Source organism: Lycium barbarum, chromosome 7 (genome assembly GCF_019175385.1).
Source record: "Lycium barbarum isolate Lr01 chromosome 7, ASM1917538v2, whole genome shotgun sequence".
NCBI classification, from domain to species: Eukaryota; Viridiplantae; Streptophyta; class Magnoliopsida; order Solanales; family Solanaceae; genus Lycium; species Lycium barbarum.
This window is the reverse complement of record NC_083343.1, coordinates 96,838,108-96,862,252: the sequence shown is the minus strand read 5'-3', so window position 1 is coordinate 96,862,252 and position 24,145 is coordinate 96,838,108. Positions and strand designations below refer to the sequence as shown.

General features: G+C 37.3%; 2 protein-coding genes across 3 annotated transcripts; one reads left to right on the top strand and one right to left on the bottom strand.

Moving 5' to 3' along the window:
• The first annotated feature begins 4,292 nt into the window (after window positions 1–4,292).
• Window positions 4,293–12,232, top strand: LOC132603601 (auxin response factor 2B). Its single transcript, XM_060316725.1, has 15 exons — window positions 4,293–4,535; window positions 5,978–6,093; window positions 6,770–6,865; window positions 6,979–7,035; window positions 7,171–7,326; window positions 7,412–7,496; window positions 8,205–8,295; window positions 8,374–8,538; window positions 8,664–8,783; window positions 8,981–9,056; window positions 9,141–9,312; window positions 9,414–10,351; window positions 10,427–10,617; window positions 10,746–10,943; window positions 11,048–12,232. Exons 1-14 carry the CDS (start codon window positions 4,478–4,480, stop codon window positions 10,921–10,923), a joined length of 2,499 nt encoding a protein of 832 aa, XP_060172708.1. The 5' UTR covers window positions 4,293–4,477; the 3' UTR covers window positions 10,924–10,943; window positions 11,048–12,232.
• A 2,399-nt stretch (window positions 12,233–14,631) lies between these two features.
• Window positions 14,632–22,360, bottom strand: LOC132603600 (ATP-dependent Clp protease ATP-binding subunit ClpA homolog CD4B, chloroplastic). Of its 2 annotated transcripts, none has more exons than XM_060316723.1 (10): window positions 22,146–22,360; window positions 19,099–19,673; window positions 18,741–18,856; window positions 18,500–18,622; window positions 18,232–18,417; window positions 17,302–17,517; window positions 16,882–17,099; window positions 16,539–16,614; window positions 16,364–16,453; window positions 14,632–16,238 (listed from the first exon to the last, which is right to left on the bottom strand). In XM_060316723.1, exons 2-10 carry the CDS (start codon window positions 19,664–19,666, stop codon window positions 15,057–15,059), a joined length of 2,775 nt encoding a protein of 924 aa, XP_060172706.1. In that variant the 5' UTR covers window positions 19,667–19,673; window positions 22,146–22,360; the 3' UTR covers window positions 14,632–15,056. The 2 variants fall into 2 exon arrangements, with proteins under 2 accessions (XP_060172706.1, XP_060172707.1); XM_060316724.1 differs by lacking the exon at window positions 22,146–22,360 and adding an exon at window positions 20,218–20,358.
• Window positions 22,361–24,145: the final 1,785 nt, after the last annotated feature.

Genomic DNA, 24,145 nt, shown 5'->3' with positions numbered 1-24,145 from the left:
TCTTTGTGCATTCTACGAACAACACCCTTAACCTCCTCAACCTTAATACTCCTGCAATGCCCAAAATCGCGACGCCTCTCGGTATTGTTCCAAATCTCCCAAGACAATGTCTCTGTCCCCTTCTTCGTTCAAGAGTTTGTGAAAGTATGACTGCCATCTCCGTCAATTGAGAGCTTCCTCTACCAATACTTTTCCATGCTTGTCATTGATGCACTTCACTTGATCCACATCACGTGCCCTTCTCTCTCTTGCCTTGGCTAGCCTGAACAATTTCTTATCCCTGCCTTTGTCCTCTAGTTCAACATAAAGGCATTCAAAAGCTACCGTTTTTGCCGTCGAAACCACCAACTTCGCCTCCTTCCTCGCCATCTTATAAAGTTCCCTATTCGTCTACTTCTTCACCCCATCCTTGCTTTCTACCAACTTCGCATACGCCACATTCTTTGCTTCCACCTTCCCTTGTACTTCTCCATTGCACCTCCAGTCCCCTCGATGCCCACCACGACTATCTGTTGAGACCCCCAACACCTCCCTAGCTACTACCCTAATGCAACTAGCCGTCCTATTGCACATACTGGTCGCATCCCCACTACTCTCCCAGGCCCCCATAGCCGTCAATTTCTCTCCCATCTCCAAGGCACTAGTCATGGTCAAACTTCCCCATCGGATCCTAGGTCGGTCATACACGACCCTCTTCTTCTTCTTCTTCTTCTTCTTCTTCTTCTTCTTCTTCTTCTTCTTCTTCTTCTTCTTCTTCTTCTTCTTCATCTTGATCTCTAAATCCATCACCAAGAGCTTATGTCGGGTTATAAAACTATCGTGTAAGTTCAATATATTATAATTATATATATATATATATATATATATATATATATATATATATATATATATATATATATATATCCTATTACGTATAAAATAGGTATATCTCATGTATATTATACATAAAATACTAAATATACATATTTGTCGGATTTTATTTTGATGGGTAGATATACAACGTAAAAACCCTTTAATTTATTGTAAAAGAGAAAACAAAGTGGGAAACAAAATCATCCAAACTTACGTTATTTTCACCAACAAATGCACAAAATCATGAACAAGAAAAGTGAAGATACGTGCATTATTCATTTCCAAAATAGGATAAGCTCTAGCACCAACCTATTGCCAACCGTGCGTTGTTTGGGTAAATAAGGCAGCATAGCAAAGTTATTATCTTTTCACTGTACAATGGAAAAGTATTAGTAGTAGGACTATAATTAGATGGCCAAATTAAAAAGGACTAAAGGAAAGAGCAAAAAAAATAAAATAATAAAGAAGTTTAAATTTTGTGCAAAAACAGTCTAAAAAATATTATATAATCAGGTCACCTAAATATAATTACAAGTAGTATGTTAATAAATATTGATTGAGGAACCATCAAAGGATTTGGTGCGGTGGATGAGGCTGCTCCCTTAATCAAAAGTCTTCGGCTCGAACCTTGGATATGGAATAATTCTGGGTAGGGAGCGCTCAGGGGTGTATGTAGCATAATAATTGGGGATTCAGTTGAAACCCTAACTTTCGATGTGGAGTATAAATTTATGTGTAAAAATAATTAAAATTGTAATAAATAGTGGATATGAACCCATAATTTTAAAAATATAATGGTTTTAAAACTAAAAATCTTAATATTGAACGCCTAAAAATTAAATTCTGGATCCGCTTCTGGGAGCGCTTTCCTAAAAAATGAACCCTACATGGCACGAATCCCAATATAGTCGGGATCCAATGCGGACATTGGACACCGGGCGGAAAAAGAAAATTGATTGATGAAATTAATGGGTAAGAAAACCGGCTATAATAGATGCTCATTAGGTACATTGATCGTGTAGTGATGGTAAAGACAATGAATTTAAATCCTTGAATAAACAAAGAAAATTATGAAAATAGTGAAGGTCAAGGCTCAAATACTTTCCTCTAAGGTGAAGCTTAATGGGAGTATTTTTGGAATATAATTTTTTTTTTTTTATAAAAAGGGTGTTAAGAAACAAAAACAGTTTGAATAACAGCTGTGTTTGGAAAGATTTTGTTCCCCTATTATATCTTTGGAAAGCAGCTTAAAACTGTTTTAAATGGCAAGAAAGATTATTGTTTTATTCTAAACTTTATAACGAAACAAGTAAAGGAAAAAAACACTCCTAATAATTAAATACACGGACCTTAGCGTCCAGATTTTCAACAGATATGGAGATTACTCAATTCTTTAAACAAATACATCTACAAAAATTAAGAATAAGCTTATCCAGAAAAATTGATACAAGAGGAAAATTTAAGGGAAAAAGAATTCTTATATGCACTCGAAATTTACATCAAACTAATAAGTGCATCACATATTTTTGTCCTTAAACTTTTATCAATTAATGATGATCGAGTAATATTTTTATTTTTTATGATAAATTAATATAACTTGCCTAACCCATGAAAAGAAAGAAAGGGGTAAAATGAATTAATTGATTCATACTAATTGAGAGTCATTTTTTTTCACATTTTAAAAATATATGTAATGATCCAACTTATTATTAGTTGTTGATTTAGATTAGAAGTGAAGAGAATACAGTCAGACCACTATATAATGACATCTTCATATAACAATACCTCTCTATAACAATTAAGTTTTTTCGAAACCGGTTAATTATGTTATATTTTACCTTTCTACAACAACTTTTCATCTACAACAATGATTATTTTTATAACAATACGTTCTTTGTAAAATTACCCCTCTATAAAAGTCATCTTCTTTTTTTGATAATATAATGATTAATCGTTTTTATAAAAATAATATCTCTAAGATTACTAATAATAGGTCTAGAGCTTGTCCAAATATTTTCATACTTTAATACACCATGTATATATATATATATATATATATATATTATACATCGTGTGATTAAGTTTAGGCTTTGATATTTAAAAATAAAAATTTAAATTTTATATATTTTTTTTATCTATAATAATTAAATATTATTTAAATGTTCATGCTGTTATCGGTGAATAACATTCATTCGGTATTTCAGTAAAAAAAATTCGGACAAGAGAGGTTTGACTCTATTAATATTTAGATCCAAAAACTTAAAATTTAGTCTTAAAACTTGTAAGTATGTATATTTTCCATAATTAGTGTCGTAACAAAAGTGGTTATCCTATTTTTGGGAAAAGGGGAAAAATCCACCATCCTACTCTGTCCGTTAATAGTAGGACAGGGCCACTTCCCATAAAAACAGAACAGCTTTTCCACTAACGTCATGGACATACGTCGTTATTTGCTAAACCAATAAGAATTCGACAACACCAGACGGCAAAACTCCTAACGCCGTTAAAAACCATCCGCTGTCTTATACCCGGTTAAACAAACAGAAACTCCACAGACTACAGCCGGTTCCAACATAATATAGTATATACTCTCTCATTTCAAATTATTTTATCGCTTTTTTTATTTTTTTACACATTCCTTAAGAAATTTAATTATGAAAGATATTTGACTAATTTTTCCCTTACTTGTATCTAAATTATAATTTCTCTCCATTAAATGTTACTCTATTTATGTATCATCTTCATTAATGATAAAATTTTAGTAAGGATAATATGAGAAAAAAGTAATTAATTGCCCTTGAACTTGACAAATAATTTGAGACGGAGGGGGTACACCTACATAATCATATTTTTAGTTTACATTAGCATAAATCAATTTGTTTTCGCAACGGTGATTATACACACACACAATATTATACATTGTATGGAGATTATAAAACATCATACAACTTTATACTTACAGTAAGTAATGTGTTCACCTTGTATAAAGTATAAACACGTATGATACTCCCTAAACACGTATGATACTCCCTCTGTCCCAATTATATGACACCATTTGACTAGACACTAAGTTTAAGAAAAAAAAAATATTTTTGAAATTTGTGATAAAAAATTAGATCTTAGATATTTTTATGGTTGTAAATGCTGTCATAAAGTTAAAATGTTTCTAATTATATAGAGATTAACGATATTTTTTCAAGACAGACTAAAAAGAAAGTGTGCTATTTAAATTGAGATATAAAGAATGTAGTGTATAAGAGGTGTTTAAGGGAAAAACTAAGCTAAATCGGATAATTGAGCTAAATTTTCCGTTTATTAATTGTCCCCCATCCACTCTCTCCCCAACCGTCTATACCCAGTTAATAAACACAACCCCCACAGGCTACAGCCGGTTTCAAAACACTAGTTAAAATCTAACCATGGTTAAAGCCTTCTCTTCATCAGTTGATGAATAAGCAGCAGCTCTCTTTTCTGTGTCTCCCTCACACACACTCTCCATATATAAAAACAATTGCTGTTATAGAGAGAGAGAGAGAAAAAGTTGTTATAGAGAGAGAAAGTTGAAGCCAATTTTAGATTAGTGTTTTTGTTTGGAGAATGAGAGATCTGTGTTAGATAGAGACTTATGTGTAACGAAATGGCTACTTCTGAAAGTGGCCGGAATCCTACCGCTGCCGGAAACGGTAATTTTAGTTAGATTTTTTTTTTTAATGTAATTAAAGGATTTTAATGGTCAAAAACACACATTAACTATGTTTTTGCGCTGAGTTTTACACTTCAATTATATTGTTCCCTTTTTCTACCAGAACTATACTATCACCATCTATGTATAGTTCAGGTACGAAAAGGTAATTTTAGTGGGTTTTCTGTAATTAAAAGAGTTAATGGTCACCAACACACCTCAATTGTCGCGAGTTTTTTACACCTCAATTATCAGTTGTTCTCTTTTTCTACTCGAATGAACTATCACCGTCGTGTGGTGTTTTAATACATGAATGGTGATAGTTCAGGTATGAAAAGGTAATTTCAGTTGATTTTTTTCTGTAATTAAAAGAGTTAATCGTCAAAAACACACCTCAAACTATGGTTTTTCCGCAAGTTTCACACTTATCATCCTTGTGTGTTTTAAGACCCGTTTGGCCATGGGAATTATCAACTTTTTTCTGGAATTTGTTTTTCATTTTATCTGAAAATTAGCGTTTGGCCATGAAGATTGAAGTTGTATTTGGAATTTGAAAAACACCTAAAATTTTAGTTGATTTTTATGTAATTGAAAGAGTTAATCGTCAAAAACACAGCTCAACTATCACTTTTTTCGCGAGTTTCCCACTTCAATTATCCGTTGATCCCTTTTCGTACCTGAATCATGTGTTGTAATACTCGTTTGGCCATGGGAATTATTCACCTTTTTCCGGGATTTTTATTTGAAAATCAGTGTTTGGCCATGGGAATTATTCACTTTTTCCGGGATAATTTTTCACTTTATTTGAAAATCAGCATTTGGCCAGGGAATTATTCACTTTTTTCCGGATAATTTTTTCACTTTATTCGTTTGGCCATAAGAATTATTCACTTTTTTCTGGATATTTTTTCACTTTATTTGAAAATCAGTGTTTGGCCAGGGAATTACTCACTTTTTCACGGAGTTTTTTTTCTTCACTTTTTTTGAAAAATCAGTGTTTCTCTGTGAAAATTGCAAATACAACTTGAAAACACCTAAAACCCTGTTTTCTTTTCATTTTTTTTTCATTTTCAGTACATTCAAACAACCAAATATTTTTTTGCAAAAATTATAACCAAACTCAACTTCATCCTCAACTCCAACTTCAAAAATTCCAAATAAAGTGAAAAGTGTTTGATTGCTATAAACGCCTACTTAATATATAGATGGTGATAGTTCAGGTAGGAAAAGGGAAGAACTAATAGTCGGGTATGAAAATCGCAAAAAAGTGATAATTCAAGTGTGTTTTTGACCATTAACTCTAATTAAAGGTGTATACCGTATGCAGCTTTTTGGTTGCACTTCTGCATGCTAGTGAAAATTTGTGTAATTTGTTCCTTTTTTGTACTTTTATTTGAGGTTTCTTATTCTTTTATATATTTTCTCCTTGTTTTGTGTTTAAAGTTGATGCTGAGAAAGCGTTGTACACGGAGCTATGGCGTGCATGTGCAGGTCCGCTTGTGACAGTGCCACGCGAGGGCGGGCTGGTTTTCTATTTCCCACAAGGTCATATTGAGCAGGTTTGCGTCTATAGGTCCTTTCTAAACTGATTACGAAGCTTAGTTTCAGCCTTGGTAGACAGAGTTACCTGGTACCTGTTTTTGGTGGGAGGTGGCAGGTATTCCGTGGAATTAGTCGAAGTGTGCGCAAGCTGGCCGGGACACCATGGATATCAAAATAAAAAACTGATTACGAGCTTAATTTCCTAAACCATAAATGTACCTATGAATCAACTAGGTTTTATCCAGACTAGTTCTGGGGGTTAGCTGTATGAATCTTCCATATCCGTTTTGCTCCATTCATCATTCATACCTGTTTAGATGAGGTGGTCAAACAACTTAACCTAGTATCAGAGGAGACGGCGATCCACCACCTATAATCATAAAAGACTTCCACATGCTTGACTTAAGAGAAAAGTATTTGGCCCAGATGTAAGGGGGGTGTATTAAAGATATAAATCAACAAATGTGTCTCCTGCCTATGCATTCTTTTTTCCTAAATAAATATGTCTCCTCTTTATCCACTGAAGTTTTTAGATGGTGATCGGTCACACAGTACATACAACACAAACATACCAATTATGGGCTTTTTGTATCTTTACGAAAATTAGGGGTTCTCCAAGTCAAATTAGGAGCTTTAGTTGTAGTTGTAAATAATTCTTTGAGGTTGGAGTGATTTGATGTGTTTGGATGGTAGGTTGAAGCATCAACCAATCAAGCTTCAGACCAGCAGATTCCAGTATATAATCTTCCTTCTAAGATCCTCTGCCGTGTAATTAACGTCCTGTTGAAGGTAACTTTTTTATTGAGTACAAAAAGCTTTCCTTTAGTTTTTCATGATGAATGCTAACCTATCAAGGATTCTGCAATGTTGGTGTTTATGTTTTGGCTCTTATGTGTTCACAGGCTGAACCAGATACTGATGAGGTGTTCGCACAAGTGACTTTGATGCCAGAACAAAATGTAAGTTTACAATGTGCCAACCAAGAATTACTTGTTATTTTTTTTTCTTTTGTGAAGTTTCATATGTCGCTTTGAGACTTTAAATATTCCGATCTTCGAGTTGGACATCTAAATTTGATGGAACGATCCTTGTAGCAAGACGAGAATGTGGTAACGAAGGAACCGACGCCCCCTCCGCCACCACGATTCCATGTGCACTCTTTTTGTAAGACATTAACAGCCTCTGATACCAGCACTCACGGAGGATTTTCTGTCTTGAGACGGCATGCTGATGAATGTCTTCCCCCTCTGGTCAGAAGAATTGTTTCTCAAAGCAGTTATGGTGTCTGTATTTGGATAATGTAAGTGAGTAATGGTGGTTAATTTTTTGTAATAGGATATGTCTCGGCAGCCTCCAACACAGGAGTTGGTGGCCAAAGATTTGCATGCAAATGAATGGCGCTTCAGACACATATTTCGCGGTACGATGCTTAATGCATTCTTAATGACCTCGTGCCTTTAAATTTTGTGACATGTACCACCTTCAGTTCCTTTTGGGTCAATCTTTGCAGACGTCAAGATGCACCATCACAATGTTGCTTTTTTTTTTTTTAATAGATCATAGCCTAATATAATTTGTATGTTCATATCTTTATTAAAGTTTGTTCATATATCATGCCAATGGCAGTGTTGGAATATTGTGGGTGAATGGCAATAAATCGTGACTTCAGAAACCCTGAAAAATTTTAAGCTGATAGTTTGGCATAAATTTGGAGGGATGCAGAGGGGATTCGTTTGTGTTTTAGTAATAATCCAATTGCATGTCATATTGTTTAATGGTTTATTTAAGTAACTCAAGGAAACAAAACTATGTTATGATCTCTCAGCTATGAGATTGAATCAGTCTGAGGAACAAACTCTTGGATTTCTTGCTGGAGGAAGGATAGGTAAAGAAAAATTTGCTAGTGATTCAGAGACTAATTAAAAATATTTTTGCTTGTGTGATTAAGGGTGTTCTTTTGATTGTTTCAGCCCCTTTTTTTAACTCTTTTTTTGTTGCATGGAGAATTTGTTTCGAGAGTGTTGTGAGCACTATTGCTTGCTTGATGTAAGGCATGCTATTTCAACACATTAGATGGTTGTTGTTATATTTCCTGAGTTTTATTTTCACACTATCATTCAAATATCAGGCCAGCCTAGGAGGCACCTTCTTCAAAGTGGTTGGAGTGTCTTTGTAAGTTCGAAAAGGCTTGTTGCAGGGGATGCATTCATATTTCTTAGGTTAGCATCGACATACCGTCTCTTTTTCCATTCTCTTGCGTTCATTAAATTCTGAAATGTTGGACACTGTATTGTTAGAGGTGAGAACGGGGAGCTTCGTGTTGGAGTCAGACGTGCCATGAGAGAGCAGGTTAATGCTCCTTCATCAGTGATATCCAGTCATAGCATGCATCTCGGTGTCCTTGCTACAGCTTGGCATGCCATTCAGACGAAAACACTGTTCACAGTATATTACAAACCAAGGTAAGTGATCCGAAGAACCAGGGAAAAAATAGTTTAAGCTTGTTCCGTAAATTGAGATCTATATGATGAAAGGATTTATCGCTCTGGGATTTCCTTCCTCACCACTTTAGTATTATGTATTGTAGGACGAGCCATGCTGAGTTTATAGTTCCATATGACCAGTATATGGAGTCTTTGAAAAACAATTACTCCATTGGGATGAGGTTTAAAATGAGGTTTGAAGGTGAAGAAGCTCCAGAACAGAGGTACGTTAGCATCACTAGAGAATTTTCCTTCTTTAGTATTAAATGTGATCCTAGGTGGTTTCAACTTTGACATTAGTTGAGCATACTTGTGTTATACACTTTGAAACCAAGTTCATACTATTTCGGTGATGGTTTATGGTAAACAAATTACTCTTCTCAGAACCACTGATTTTGTAGTTTACTCCAAAATCTTATAGGTTTACTGGCACTATAGTTGGCATTGAATATGGTGACCCCAAAAGGTGGCCTGAGTCCAAATGGAAATGCCTGAAGGTAGAATCTACTTTCACTTTTTGTTGGTTGGTTATCTTTCTTTCATATATAACACTGAATATCATTCTTGGGCGCGTCTTTAAGGTTCGATGGGATGAAACTTCTGCTATTCCTAGGCCAGACCGAGTTTCACCCTGGAAAATAGAGCCAGCTCTTAGCCCTCCTGCACTAAATCCACTTCCAATACCAAGGCAGAAAAGGCCTCGATCAAATGTTCTGCCCTCATCTCCTGATTCTTCTGTTCTTACTAGGGAAGGTATGTAACTCACCCTTATATTTGAATTCCATATCCTGCACTGCGTTTATATCTACGTTTCAAGCTGAGTGTTTGTTATGTACTTTTGTCACTTTCTTAAGGTTCATCCAGAGTAACTGTAGACCCTTCACAAGCCAGTGGGTTTTCAAGGGTCTTGCAAGGTCAAGAAATATCGACCTTGAGAGGCAGTTTTGTAGAAACTAATGAGTCTGACTCATCTGAGAAGCCAATTGTCTGGCCACTGGCACTGGATGACGAGAAGGCTGACGTTCATTCTGCATCAAGGAGATGTCTATCAGATAAATGGCTTCCTTTAGGGAGGCCTGAATCATCTTTTACAGATCTTTTATCAGGTTTTGGGGTGCAAGCAAGTTCCTCTCACGGGTTCCATTTACCCTCTGGGGGCCAAACAGCACCGGCTAGCTTGGTGAAGCAACAAGCACTGGATGAAAATGATTTCAGCTTACTGGGAAAACAATGGTCACTAGCGCCTTCTGGTCTCTCACTTAATCTGATGGATTCAGGATTGAAGGGTGCGGATAATCTTTATCATATGCGGGTAACATCTAGATGTAATAGTTTTAATGAGTATCCAACCCTCCCTGGTCATAGAATTGATTATCAGCAGGGAAATCGATTAATGCCCCAGTCCATGTTGCCTTATATTCAGATGTCCGCTCATTCTGGAGAAATGATGCCTAAACCCATGGTTTCACTACAGCCCGAAGCCGTGAAACCCCAAGAGGGGAACTGCAAACTATTTGGCATTCCCCTAGTAAGTAAATCTGCCTCCATAGATCCTGTCATGTTGCGGAAAAATTCTCCGATTGACTCTGCAAGTAACATGCATTGTGGTGTACACCCACATCAATTACCTGTAACTGAATCTGATCAAAGGTCCGAGCAATCAAAGGGATCAAAGCTACTAGATAATGGGATCACAATTAGTGACCAGGAAGAACAATTCCAAACCTCTCATCCTGGTGCTCGAGATAGAGAGGGCAAAGGCCTTGTTAATTCAACAAGGAGTTGCACCAAGGTTGACAAAGGCCTTGTTAACTTTTGCTTATGACACTTTGTGAAACTTCAATAATGTGGGTTATTTTGAATTCAGGTTCATAAACAGGGTACGGCGCTTGGAAGGTCTGTGGATCTTGCAAGGTTCAACAACTATGAAGAATTGATAGCTGAACTGGATCACCTTTTTGATTTTAATGGTGAGCTCAAGGCTCGGAACAAGAACTGGCTGGTTGTATATACTGATGATGAGGGTGACATGATGCTTGTTGGAGATGATCCATGGCAGTAAGTGCTTTCCTCATTCTTTGTGATGCATAAAGGATGAAAGATGATTATCTTTGCAGTGATCTCTAAATTTGGCATATATATGGATTCTTATGCTGCTTTGTTACCTCTTGTTCTTGATGAAACAGAGAATTTTGTGGTATGGTTCACAAGATTTTTATCTACACGAAAGATGAGGTGCAGCGGATGAACCCAGGGACTCTCAATTCAAAAGGCGAGGACGATTCTTCTTTTGCAGAAGGCTCCGATGCTAAGGAAGTGAAGAGTCTACAACTTCCTTCTGATTCCAGTCCTGAAGATTCTTAGTGAGGTCCTCCTTAATTGAGGTATTGAAAAGTAAAATGCTAATGCAAAAAAAGAAGGGATGTGGGGTCACAGTCTCCCTGCTGCAGTTTCTAGTTGCTTGACAACTTTTAATCTAATTTGAAAGGTTTATAAAATATGCGGAAAGAACTACATCCACCCAGCTGTTGCATTTTTGGGGATTTGGGAAGGTGGTAACCTGCCACACGAAGTCCCTTTTAGCTTTCTGGATGGCTGGTCTCTCCACATTGATGCAGCTTCTGTACTTGGCAGTTTCGACCCCTTTTTGGAGCAAACTTATGGTGACTTATCTATACACAGTATACATAAAATATCAGCCTGGTCATAATGTTGCTTTCGCTTATTTCCATATGTACATACCCAGTTTTAACATTTCTCTGGCAGCTCTAGATGTAAATAAGAAGTTGATACACAGCATACATTGTCTACTGTTAATTTATGTACTACTGGTAGCCAACTGCTTTTAGTACCCTACATCTGTTATATCAGGCTATCAGCAGTTGTGGTCATCCGGGTGAACATGTTTTGGTAGTCATGCAAATTTTGGTCGTAAGAGTTGAAAAGATTAATATATTTGGTTATTACAAATCTTGATCAAGTTATTGCTTCGTCCTTTTGGTTACTTCTGGTTGATACCCACATGTAGCCAGCTCTTCTGCAAAACATTGGCAGCTAGAGTTGACATTGTCAATTTTTTTAAACTGGGCCAAATTGTCCAAGTCTTGGTGACACCTTGGTGTGTCAATTTGTTACCAGAATACTGGAGGTCCAGAGCTTGGCCTGACAACACAGAATTGGCTCAGTTGATCGACAAGGGTGCAGAACACGGCTTGTAAATGCGGTGCATTTGGAGGCCATGGTCACAGTTAACTGGATTGGTACCCATAAAATGTTGTGAACTTATATTGTGTCCTGCCCCTGTTCTTTCAGATCCTGTGGTGATTCATTGGAAACATATTGCAGGCAGCACATAGATGTTGCTGAATATAGGTATTGTTATCTTTATTGCTATTAAACAAGCATATGGTTCATGGGTTTTTGCGCCAGCCACCCACATCATAGTCCCATGGAATCATGAGTCCAGGCTCCAGCTACCGTTCTTTTAGTATCTGAGGTCATTCCTTGTAGCTTCATATCTCCGACAACAAATAGATGTTGCTGAATTCCTTGTATATAAAAAAGATGTCACTAGAATTTGTGTCGAGCCATCCTTATGATAGTGGATGGGTGCTGCTGAATGTACTATGATTTCACCATTCCAGAATGATTCAACTTTCATTTGGGGCTTCTATTTGCTGCTTGTCCGACTTATTTTTAGCAATATCCATATCATTTAAAGCTAAGCTTTGTTAATCTTTTATAAGCCGTTTGCACAGCTTTGACGATGAGTGGATGAAACAATTATTCGCCCCACTCTTTCCAGCCTCTGCCCCACTTTAGTGGATCCCTCATTGTATGATCACGCTAATGGAACTCTACTAAAATTGATCTCTTATTACTCTCTCTTTCAAACTATCTGTCATATTCTCTTTTTCACGCCTATTAAGAAACATTAATTAAGAGGGGTCTTTAACTATTTTATCCTTCATTGGTATTTGAACAATCATTTTATCATATCATAATTGAGGTGTTTGTAGTCTTCAAGAACAATAACTACTAAGGTGAAATGGGAGAAAAATAATTAATTTATCTTGAATTTTTAAAATGATAAATAATTTAAGACACTTACTTTTATAAATCGACAGATAATTTGAGACGGAGCGGGTATGATTTTAGTGATATTTGCGTGTTTTGTCGTCCCAAAGAGAAACCCTAGCCATGGCAATGGGAAACAGATCAAATTTTGGAGAGATAATTGGGATGGTTTTGGTTTGCTGAAATATCAATCCTTCCAGCAGATATGTTCTCTGAAGATGTTGGATGGAACATTGAATTTAGAAGGAATTTCTTTGACAGGAAAATACAGGAAATTGATGTATTTATTCAAAAGATGCAAACAGTAAACCTAATTCCATAAAAAGAAGGCCTAATCTGAAAAGATAATAGAGAAGGTTATTTTACCGTTTCGCTCGCTATATAAAGTGGGCAATTCGCAGAATTGCCTTTCTTTTGGGGTGGTCTTTAAATTTTGCCCCTCATATTTGAAATCTTTAAATTTTGCCCTTCGGCTAAAATTCGGTTTCAGGTTCGAACCCACACACAGTCAAATTTTTTAAAAAGATTCGCAAGACAGAGTTTAAATTTCGCTATGCCCCCACCGGCATACACTTGTGAAGGAATTACCAAAGTTATGTCGGACCCGGCATACTTATGCCAAGTCTGCCCATAAGGCATGAGTATGCCGGGTCCGGCATACACGCGACCCAAACCTTGCCTTGCAATTTTTTTTTTTAATTTATGCTTGAGCGGGGGTTCGAACTCAGAACCTCGATTTCTGTGTGAACGCTCAAAGTTGCAATGCGAAGGGCAAAAATTAAAGACCAGCAATATAAGAGGCATAATTTAAAGACCACAAATATGAGGGGCAAAATTTAAAGACCACCCCAAAAGAAGGGCAATCCGCGCAAAAAAATGATATAAAGTACTTAATACTGATTAGTCCATGCAAATACTGAATTGGGCTTGGAAGATGATTTAGAAGCCTTCAGTCTCAACAGAAGTTGCTTTCTTGGTTGGCTGGTATTTCATGAAGCTTGTCTGACACAAGAGTATCTATGCGTATAGACTATAAGGGCGTGGTGGCCTAACCATCGAGGTGAAGTCGGTATCTAAAAGATCGAATGGAATAATATATAGACAAGTAAATCCCTTATGGGTTCCAACGTATTCCTTTAATTATTCAGAGTTAACGGATTTATCATTGAAAGAGAAGAAGACTACTCAAGAATATTCTATTTTATTTGTTGGAATTGAATTTGAATAAATAATTAGTAGAAGACAGAATCACTGAAATCATGTTTCGTCATCACTGAGAACTTGAGCAAGGAGTAGACCTTTTTATTTTGGAATTTTCTAGAGTTTGATAACTGAGAAGTCCTTTACTTATTTGGTGTACTTACTTGTGCCGGATGAAAGGAAGCTGATGAAAAACGGTTGGAGCATGTGTTAGATCACTTGTGTGAGAAACATGTGCATCAGTGCGTCATATATTTTATACTTTGTGATTTTACCTGGCAGGTCTGGTCCATGGTTATGGCAAATTATGAAATCCAATGGGTAAGTCCTATTAAGTTCAGGAATGTATTAGAAAATTGGGAATCTGCATGTCCAGAAGCTTCCCTAAAAGAAAATCTGGAGAGCTCTCACCATATGCATAACTTGGACTATAGAGTATGAGATGTTTTGAAGGCAAAAAGGAATAACTACAATCTGTGAAATATAATGGGCAACATTATCTGTACTTTTTGGAAAGATGGAAATGCTGTTGTAGATTTTCATAGTCTACTGAACTTGCTAGACTGTTAGAGGATTCTAATGCAGTCCAGTTCAGCTTTTTTCCTCGTGATCTCAGAGTATCAGCTTGATATTGTCTTCTATAAAACCTTACCTTATCCACAAAAAAAAAAAAAAAAAAAAAAAAAAAAAAAAAAAACGAAAAGTAAAATAAGGGCACCCATATGACCTGTTGACATCACCACTTGTATGAACAACACCTTCAACTACTTATTAATATTGTTATTGCATGAAATATAGCAGGACAGGGAAAATACATTGATAATATAAACATTACTGAAATCATCATTTATAATTTATACCCCTAAACTATTATGAGCTGAGCCAAACAATAATGAGAAAAGAGGCAAAAAAAGGTAAAAACCACATAAGACTAGAGATGAGGACAACTTTAACTGTCTCCTACAATAAACTAGATATGTTTTTGGTTTAAGAGTGTCTTGCTAATACAACACTCTCTTGTGACGGACTACAACCTTAATCCAGTATATTTCTGTAAAATCATTAAAGCTCAACATAGAAAGGATGCTGCCTTCTCGACGTGGCAAGATTTACCCGAGACTCAAAAGTTGCTTCATAAACCCCAGGAAGCTTAGTGGCCAACGCAAATGAACTCGGGACTACAGATACAGACTATTGAGCTAAAACATGATCACTCTGATCTACACGGGGATAGGCTCGGGAGCTGGATCTGAGGGAGTACCACTACTGCCATTGAGGACAGTCACATTGCCATCGGAATCGACGTCCAAAATAACTGAATCACCTTCTTTGATCTCGCCTGCAAGCATTTTCTCAGCCATGCTGTCCTCCAACAGTCTCATAATAGCTCTTCTCAGAGGTCGTGCTCCGTAGCTAGGGTTGTATCCCTCGTCAACAACCCTATCTCTAAACCTGTCGGTCACTTGAAGTTCTATCTCCTTAAGTTTCAACCTCTCAAACACCTCCTTTAGCATGATATCAGCTATCTCCTTAACCTCTAACTTAGTGAGCTGACGGAATACAATCATCTCATCCAATCTGTTCAAAAACTCTGGCCTGAAGTACTGCTTCAATTCTTCAGTCACTAAGCTCTTGATACGGTTGTAACTGCTATCCTTCTCATCATAATCAAGATCAAAACCTATACGACGACCACCTTTCTCTATCACGCTACTTCCGACATTTGATGTCATGATAAGAAGTGTGTTCTTGAAATCTACAGTTCTACCCTTGCTGTCTGTCAACCTTCCATCTTCAAGAATTTGAAGCATCATGTTGAAGACATCAGGATGAGCCTTCTCAATCTCATCAAAGAGCACAACAGTATAAGGTCGACGCCTTACAGCTTCAGTCAATTGACCACCTTCTGTGTAACCAACATAACCAGGGGGCGATCCAATGAGCTTAGAGACAGTGTGTCTCTCCATGAACTCACTCATATCAAGCCGGATCATTGCTTCTTCAGAACCAAAGTAATAAGTGGCCAGTGCCTTTGCCAGTTCTGATTTCCCAACACCAGTGGGACCAGAAAAGATAAAACTAGCAATAGGCCGGTTGGGATTCTTGAGGCCAACTCGCGCACGTCGAATAGCACGACTAATGGCTTTGACAGCTTCATCCTGGCCAATGATTCGAGTGTGAAGTGTTTCTTCCATCTTTAGGAGGCGATCAGATTCATCAGTGGAGACCTTCTCAACAGGGATGCCAGTCCAAGAAGAGACAATGTGCTGAATATCTGCTTCTGTCACAAGAGGACCTGTATCTCCAGCCTCACTTTCAGCCTTGCTCATCTCTTTGTTTTTGTCAATGAGGACTGTGATCTGTGCCTTCAGATCCATTTCCCTATCACGTAATTCCCCAGCCTGTCCATTAATTCAAAACCATCTTATTAGGAAATTCTACAATTCCAATATTTGATAAGAAAATAGCTCATCGCTATTGATAAGAAAACCGGCATTTTAAAGAAATTCTTTAGAAAACTCGGTACCTTTTCGAAATCTTGACCGCGCACAGCTTCATTCTTTTCCTTCGTAATCTGACGAAGCTCTTTCTCGAGCTCTTTTGCTTCCTCGGGGAGCTGGGGAGCAACAACAGAGCATTGTCACTCAACAAATAGTAGGACAATGACAGATTAAAAGAGAGACAAAGGGAGCATTCCATACCTGAGCATGGCGAAGTCGAACACGGGAACCAGCTTCATCAATCAAGTCAATTGCTTTATCAGGCAGAAATCGGTCACTGAAATGTGAAAATTTAGGTGTAAAGGTGTATCATGTTGCAAAATCAGGAAAAAGGATAAACATGCACACTAAAATCAATATCATGGAATCTAGGATAAGGAGATAAATATACATAAAACCTAATTAGATGCCGATAAACAAAAATAAACCAACTTCTCATAAAATAAGTTGAACTTCACGTGTACAGTGTCGTCGACAACTCAAGGCAAAGAAAAGTGGAAAGCACATAAGGAGGAGATTTTGTAAAATGGTATAGATTAGATACCTGATGTACTGGTACGAGAGCTGGGCAGCAGCCACTAAGGCATCGTCAGTGTAACGAAGTTTGTGATGAATCTCATACCTCTCACGAAGCCCTTTTAGAATCTGTATGGTTTCATCAACAGTAGGTTCAGGGACCTTAACTGGCTGGAATCTCCTCTCCAATGCAGGATCTTTCTCAATATGCTTTCTGTATTCATCCAGTGTAGTAGCTCCGATACACTGAAAAGAAGCCAAGTAAATACTATTGAGTTGCATGTAAAAGATTTTTCTCCTGTTTAGCTGACATACTGAGTAGTCATTTTTAACCTTCTTACAGGGTGGTAAAATGCATGCTAAAAGTTTGACAGAAATATTCATAGTTCAAATTTTTTATTTCTAGAAAGGACAGAAAGGGAAGCATAAGGCAAGGAGGATAACTAACCTGTAGTTCACCTCGAGCTAGGGCAGGTTTCAAGATGTTTGCAGCATCGATGGCCCCCTCTGCTGCTCCAGCTCCAATCAATGTGTGCACTTCATCGATAAATAGTATTATTTCATCACTCTGTTTGATTTCCTCCATCAGCTTCTTTAGCCTTTCCTCAAACTCTCCACGGTATTTTGTCCCAGCAACAAGCAAACCCATATCAAGAGTTATCACCTAATCATCATCAAAAAGCGACTCTTAAGGACAATGATAAAAGTAGCTAAGATCATGCACGAAACAATCCAATCTATTCAGATAGATGAGATTCACACAAATAGGTGTGGACTTTGTTACTTGAACTCACTTTAGTTTGAGTTAAGAATTAAGTTGAACAAGGGATACTAAAATCGTTTTTGTTCAGTTAGTTATAAGCATAGATCCACAAATTTATCTACTAAAAAGAAATATGCCAAGAGAGCAAGTAGCACGTAAGAATATATATAGTCCCTCTGTTTCAATTTATGTGAACCTATTTCCTTATTAGTCCGTGCCAAAAAGAATGAACCCTTTCTATATTTGGAAACAATTTACCTTTATGCAATGATTTATGGCCACACAAAATGTGTGACCCCTTTAATGCCATAAGTTTAGAAGTCTTTCTCTTATTTCTTAAACTCCGTACCCATTCAAATGGGTTCACATAAATTGAAACGGATGGAGTAATAATTTCAAGAAAACATGCAGACAGTGAATGATTTTGACATCTTTCAATTTAGTGAGACACCACTGCACATTCATTTGAACCTAATCCTTGTGAATCAAAAAGTAGACTAGACTGGACCTGCACAACTCTAGCTCAGCTTCTGGATCCACCATATGCTACGACAAATGGCAGAAGAAAGGACACAGGTAAACATCACATTCTGCAAGTTATCACAAATGGCTTACCTTCTTCCCCTCAATTGTTTCAGGGACATCACCGGTTGCAATTCTTTGTGCCAGACCTTCAGCAATAGCTGTTTTGCCAACACCTGGTTCTCCAATAAGACAAGGGTTGTTCTTAGTCCGCCGACCCAAGATTTGAGTGACCCTTTCAATCTGCGGCTGTCTTCCAACAACGGGATCCAATTTCCCCTAAAAACAAAAAATGGCCAAACTCAAATTATTGAAAATTGTCCACTCATATTATAGCAAATATATATTTTTTTAAAATTACCTCTTCAGCTAATTTTGTCAAATTTGTTCCATACTCCTCCAGTGTAGGCATTTTTTGGCCAGAGGTTCCACCTCCAACGCTAGCACCAACAGCCTCATTACTCTCTCCAACCATTCGGATCACCTATTTTTAGAAGAAAAAAACCAATAACCTCTGATTAGGATGAATCCAAGCAATTCTACAGCCCACAAAAGCACAATATTAAACCACCCAGAGGAAGCATGTGAGATCTACTACTTGCCTGAGTGCGGATGTTGCTGGGGTCAGCGCCCAAATTTTCAAGGACACGGGCAGCCACACCTTCACCTTCACGTAGCAATCCAAGTAGCAAGTGCTCCGAACCAATATAGTTATGCCCTGAATCAACCAGTTCATAAAGTGAATAGATGCGACTAATAATCGCGCTGGTGTATGTAGAAGACCAGAAAGGCAAGCAAAAAAGAGAGAAAATCATGATATTTTAACAACTCCAATTTGGTACAGACAAGAAAACCAAAGGTGTCAATGAAGAAACATGAGAATAAGACTCAACTGGAGAACCGTTTTAATGGCATGTCCCAAAGGTAATCCGACAAAAACTGACAGCTAAAAAATGATACCTAGCTGGCGGGCTTCCTCCAGAGAAAGTTCCAGAACACGCTTGGCACGAGGAGTAAAAGGGATCTCAACAGCAACAAATCCACTACCCCTCCCAATTATCTTCTCCACTTCCACACGAGCATCTTTCAAATTGATTCCCATGGATTTAAGAACCTTAGCAGCAATACCAGTTCCCTCACCAATAAGACCCAACAAAATCTGCTCTGTGCCGACAAAATTGTGACCAAGTCGTCTGGCCTCTTCTTGTGCAAGCATAATGACTTTTATTGCCTTCTCTGTGAAGCGCTCAAACATTGCTTTTGGTACAAATCGGCAACCTTGTGGTCGTCTGACAGAAGTTGCAGCAGCTACCTTGGATTGGAGAGTTTGTCCCGGTCGTCTGACTAGTGTATCTATTGCATTGCATCCTCGCAATCCTGTAAAATCCCTCAGACTTAGCGTAGATGATTGTGCATTGCATAGCATTGTAACACTTCTTTTTGTTTTCCCAGATCCATTGAATTTGGTCGTCCTATCACCAGCAACTGACGATGGGATGCTTGTTGACTGAACTAAAGCTCTAGCCATGATGGACCTGCAAGGATAAGGAAATAATCAGAAAAGCTGTCTTCTGATAAACGAAAAAATACCAGATCTTCCAGATGACTAACCAATAAAAGTAAATGATGTCATAAGTGATACATAAATCAGCAGACATATCAACAAATTATCAATTAAAAAACTGATAACAAGTGAAGGTTCATATCTTCCGATCCAGACGAAGGTAAAAAAATTAGGCAAAGGGCAGGAGCAGAACGATAACTGAAACAAAGAGCTTCCCGGGAAAGGTAGAGAGAGATTATCCATACTCAACAGGAGTTAATGCTTGACTTAAAGATTCTTTGTAACAGAATATGTAACAATCCGTCTGAAACATGATTCAATGTCATATAAATCAAATTTAGTCTAGCCTCCAAGATATAAGAGCTGAAACGCTACGCAATTGCTGAGTGGTAAGTGCGCAATCCAGGATTCAGTAGCCAATAGTTTGTTCTTAAATTCCCCTAATAGTTTGTTCCAACACATTACTAGGGAGGTTTTTGGTCTTTTTTACAAAAAATAAATTCAACACCATTTACCAACGATTCCCCCTGTTCAGCTTTCACCGCTCTGCTATGGAGATCTTTGGAATGATTTAAAAGACCAAGCAATTTCGACCAGATTATTCAAATTTCCAGCTCTTCGTAAACCCAAGAGAGACTGCTTAAAAGTCCGTAAAACTGATAAACCAATACAAATCAACTAATCAGTTTCAGTAACAAAATTCTAACAACATGAACAAGAGTACAGGACAAAAAAGGAAGAAGAGTGAAGAAAAAAGAAGATATGAAGCAACAAATTTCAGGAGTCACATTCCAAGGTGACAAGTCAAACGTGCAACATTGTTCTTGTGGAGATGAAGGAGAAGTTCGGGTGGGGTAGGGGAAATTGATATCAGGCAAGGTGAATTTGCTGAAAAAATTACAGTGGTTACAGTTGTTTTGTAAGAGAAAGTATTAGGAGTAGACAAGAAGTGAAAGGACAAAACTTTGGACTACAAAAGCTTGGCCCAATCCTTCTCTTGGTTTAGTTAAACTCCATGTGGATGTAGCTGAAGTCTATTCATGTTGTTCAATATTGCTGCATTATAATAAATTGACAACAAACAATGTTAGAGAAACAAATAGACAAAATATGGGGAATTTGAGTGAAATGCAGAGACAGCAAAGAAATTTGGGGATTTGCGTAAAATGCAAAGGAGATATGGTGTAGGAATATTTATAATTCTCTAGAAAATGTATCCAATTCTCTAACTTATATCTCGTTGGTGCGGCATCTTAGGAAATTCAGTCCCTCTTAACAGTCCAGAAGTATTTCAACCTCTTTGGATTCTTTCTCTTCGAAATGTTCCTAGAGAAATCAGGCAGCAGAATAAGTAATCTGACTTGAAATGAGATGACATTCCCGTGTTTGGGAAATCAGAACTAACCAGAAGGGATCATTGGCACTAGGAAAAGGTTATAACCGAAGGGCAAGTGAAACATCCAATCGTTCAAGATAGCCCAAGTTACACGGGTTGATCTTAAATACCAACTAAACTAGATACTTCGAGTATTTAGTTAAGGGGCGAGTCCGTGAGTTAAAATCCACAACAGGTCAACCACAACCATTTGAAGTACTTAAAGGAGTTTTGAAAGGGTTGAGCTACCACATATCCCTATGAAGATAGGCACCTCACAAACGAGCACAGAATCCCACAATAAGTACTACAACACCTAAACCTCAATCCCAAGCTGGTTTGGGTTGACTATAGAAATCCTCACTGTACATTTCGCTCCAACTGAGATCCATCTCATTCCAATACTCAAAAGATGTTCAAGCAGAGAACACGTCTTTACATATTCATTTACAAAGTCAATCACAAGTAACTATGTTTCAGTCCCAAATTAACTGTGTTTGGCTATAAGAATCCTCTATATTAGTCCCGCTCTATTCGGGCCGATTTCATTCTAATACTACTCAATAATTTGTCTTATAATACACAAAATCAGATTTTTCCAAAGCTAGACTTGCTCAAATCTTACCTTATCCCTAAGTTTGATTTACAAAGAGAAACCGAAAATAACATTTAGCTACGGAACAAGTAGAAAAAGAAAACAACTAAAGAAACAGCTCAACTGAACAAAAACAAAAAAATCAGGGAAAAGCTGCAAACTTTACCGCTCAATTAGAAGACTGGTTTATCTTTTACATATGCAGTGAGCAAGAATTTAACATACATGTCTTGAGAAATTAAAAAAGCTACAATTTCAAACATAAACAGAGACCCAAATATCAAAAACTATAATTATCCCAAACTTTAACACATCATTCACACATATCTCAGGTCTACAGAAACAAAATATAGCTCAATATTTTTTTTTTTATGAGGATAAAAATTTAATCTTTATAGGCACCATATCTCAGACCCTTTTACCTACAGAAGCAAAATATATTCGATAAAAAATTAGGTAAAAAGAATGAGAACCTGAGTAATAGTGTAGTCCCAGAAGAATCTGGGAGAAAGATAAACGGGTTTTAGAGGAAAATGGGATTTAGGGTCACCACTAAATTGGGGAAGTGAAGAGAGAATATATATAAATATATTAAGGGTTGGATGGATAATAATAGATGTGGATGATATACAAACAAGCGTTATCTACCCCTCTATATGATATTTTATGAGAATCTGCGACTTGAGTAGTACAAAAGAAAAGAAGAAAAGTTAGAATCAAAGTAGTATAAAAAAAAAAATACAGGATTCATGCACGAAACCCTCTATATGATATTTTATGAGAATCCGTGACTTCAATAGTACAAAAGAAGAAAAGTTGAATCAAAGTAGTACAGAAAAAAAAACACATAAATAGGATTCACGCACGAATTTCGTGCGTGAAAGGACCAAACTACAAAATTGCACTTTGACCCTTTCACGCACAAAATTCGTGCGTGAAGCAGCACAGTTTTTTTTTTTTTTTGGTGTTACTTTTCAAATCACATTTTTTTCCATACTTTGGGCAAAAATTAGTCATGTTTCAAAACCCCAAAATATCAATATTTTATATAAAACTTAATATCTTTTTTTGCGTACAATAATGTCGGCTCATTACATCAAGTCCACCTAAACGTTTGGATCGCCGTTTTAGGGGTTCTAAAGTGCCCCGAAGTAAGTTTTGAAACTTGTCTATTTATAGGGTTTTGATTTAAGTGTTTTATTATATTTGAATGTACAAATATAAATATTTGATTTAATAATAATTCATCCAATACGAGAGGTTTATACTAATTTAAAAATAATTCATTCCATCCAATTACAATACTAATTCAAAGTAATACAATAATAAATTACAATAATAATACAATTTTCAAGTTCTAGAGACTCTATTACTTCGAGACGTGTTTGTACTACCACGGCCTTGTTGCCCACACCAACGCTTGTCATGGCCATATTGCTTACAGGTAGAGCACTTGCGAGAATAAGTTCTTTCACTAACATTCATTTGATTGGGTCTACGACCTCGTGAGTTAATGCCCAATTTCCTGATGTAATCCTTGTTAGCAACCATCGAAAACGGCTCGTTTGGCCAATAAAGCTTCATTACCAAGTGGGTGGAATTGGCCGAAATATGCTCTAAGGTAACTGTGGACCTTGTATTCCCCCGCCACATAACTTGTTACCGTTTTTCTCATTCTCTCGAAGCACTTGACAGCATGAGAACACGGCATGTGATATGTTTGCCACTTACCGCAAGTGCATGTTCTTGTTGCCTCATAAACGGTATGCACGTTTCCACCCTTACCGTTGTGATAACCCGTCCTAACTTCATAGACATGTCGAATTGGGTCATACTCGGTCATTTGGTGGTGCTCACATTTTTTTCTATAATGCTCCATAATATTGAAGGGCTTTGGCATCCATGTCCCGCCGTCGGCTAATATCGCTCTAGCTTGCCTTGTCCTAACAACAAATCGCTCCACAACCTGCTTGAAAGTCATTCTCACCATTGCGGTGACAGGTAGTCCTCGAGCCGATTTCAGCAAGCCATTGAAAGATTCTGAGCTGTTTGTTGTGAGCATGCCCCATCTTTTGCCTCCATCAGCATGAAGCGTCCATTTTTCAACTTCGAGCTTCATCAACCAAATATATGCGGGTTCACTCACTGCCCTGATCAGATCCATTTTTGCAGCCCATTTTCGTTGTTGATGCTCCATCGCAGCCCCCCACATCAATTTGTTTAGAGTGTCATTGTGAAACGTTGATTGCAAATTTGCCTTCAAGTGCCTTAAACAATAGTGATGGTAAACAAAGGGAGGCTGCCACCCTGGTAAATTAGCCATATTGTGCAATATGCCTTTATGACGATCAGACAACACGCATATGCCGGTACGATCCTTAATAACATGAGTTTTCAAATGGGTCAAAAAGATCCCCCATGTGTCGTTGCTCTCGTTAGCGGCAATTGCGAAAGCAAGAGGAAATATTGACCC

What these genes read in the sequence shown, in the direction of transcription:
- LOC132603600 (XM_060316723.1), bottom strand. Translation starts at nt 19,666, where the DNA reads ATGGCTAGAGCTTTAGTTCAGTCAACAAGCATCCCATCGTCAGTTGCT. An exon ending in CCAGCAACATCCGCACTCAG is followed by an intron (nt 18,623 to 18,740) that starts GCAAGTAGTAGA and finishes TTCTAAAAATAG; the next exon opens with GTGATCCGAATGGTTGGAGA. An exon ending in TGACAAAATTAGCTGAAGAG is followed by an intron (nt 18,418 to 18,499) that starts GTAATTTTAAAA and finishes TTTTGTTTTTAG; the next exon opens with GGGAAATTGGATCCCGTTGT.
- LOC132603601 (XM_060316725.1), top strand. Translation starts at nt 4,478, where the DNA reads ATGTGTAACGAAATGGCTACTTCTGAAAGTGGCCGGAATCCTACCGCT. An exon ending in TCCTACCGCTGCCGGAAACG is followed by an intron (nt 4,536 to 5,977) that starts GTAATTTTAGTT and finishes TTGTGTTTAAAG; the next exon opens with TTGATGCTGAGAAAGCGTTG. An exon ending in ACAGTATATTACAAACCAAG is followed by an intron (nt 8,539 to 8,663) that starts GTAAGTGATCCG and finishes TATGTATTGTAG; the next exon opens with GACGAGCCATGCTGAGTTTA.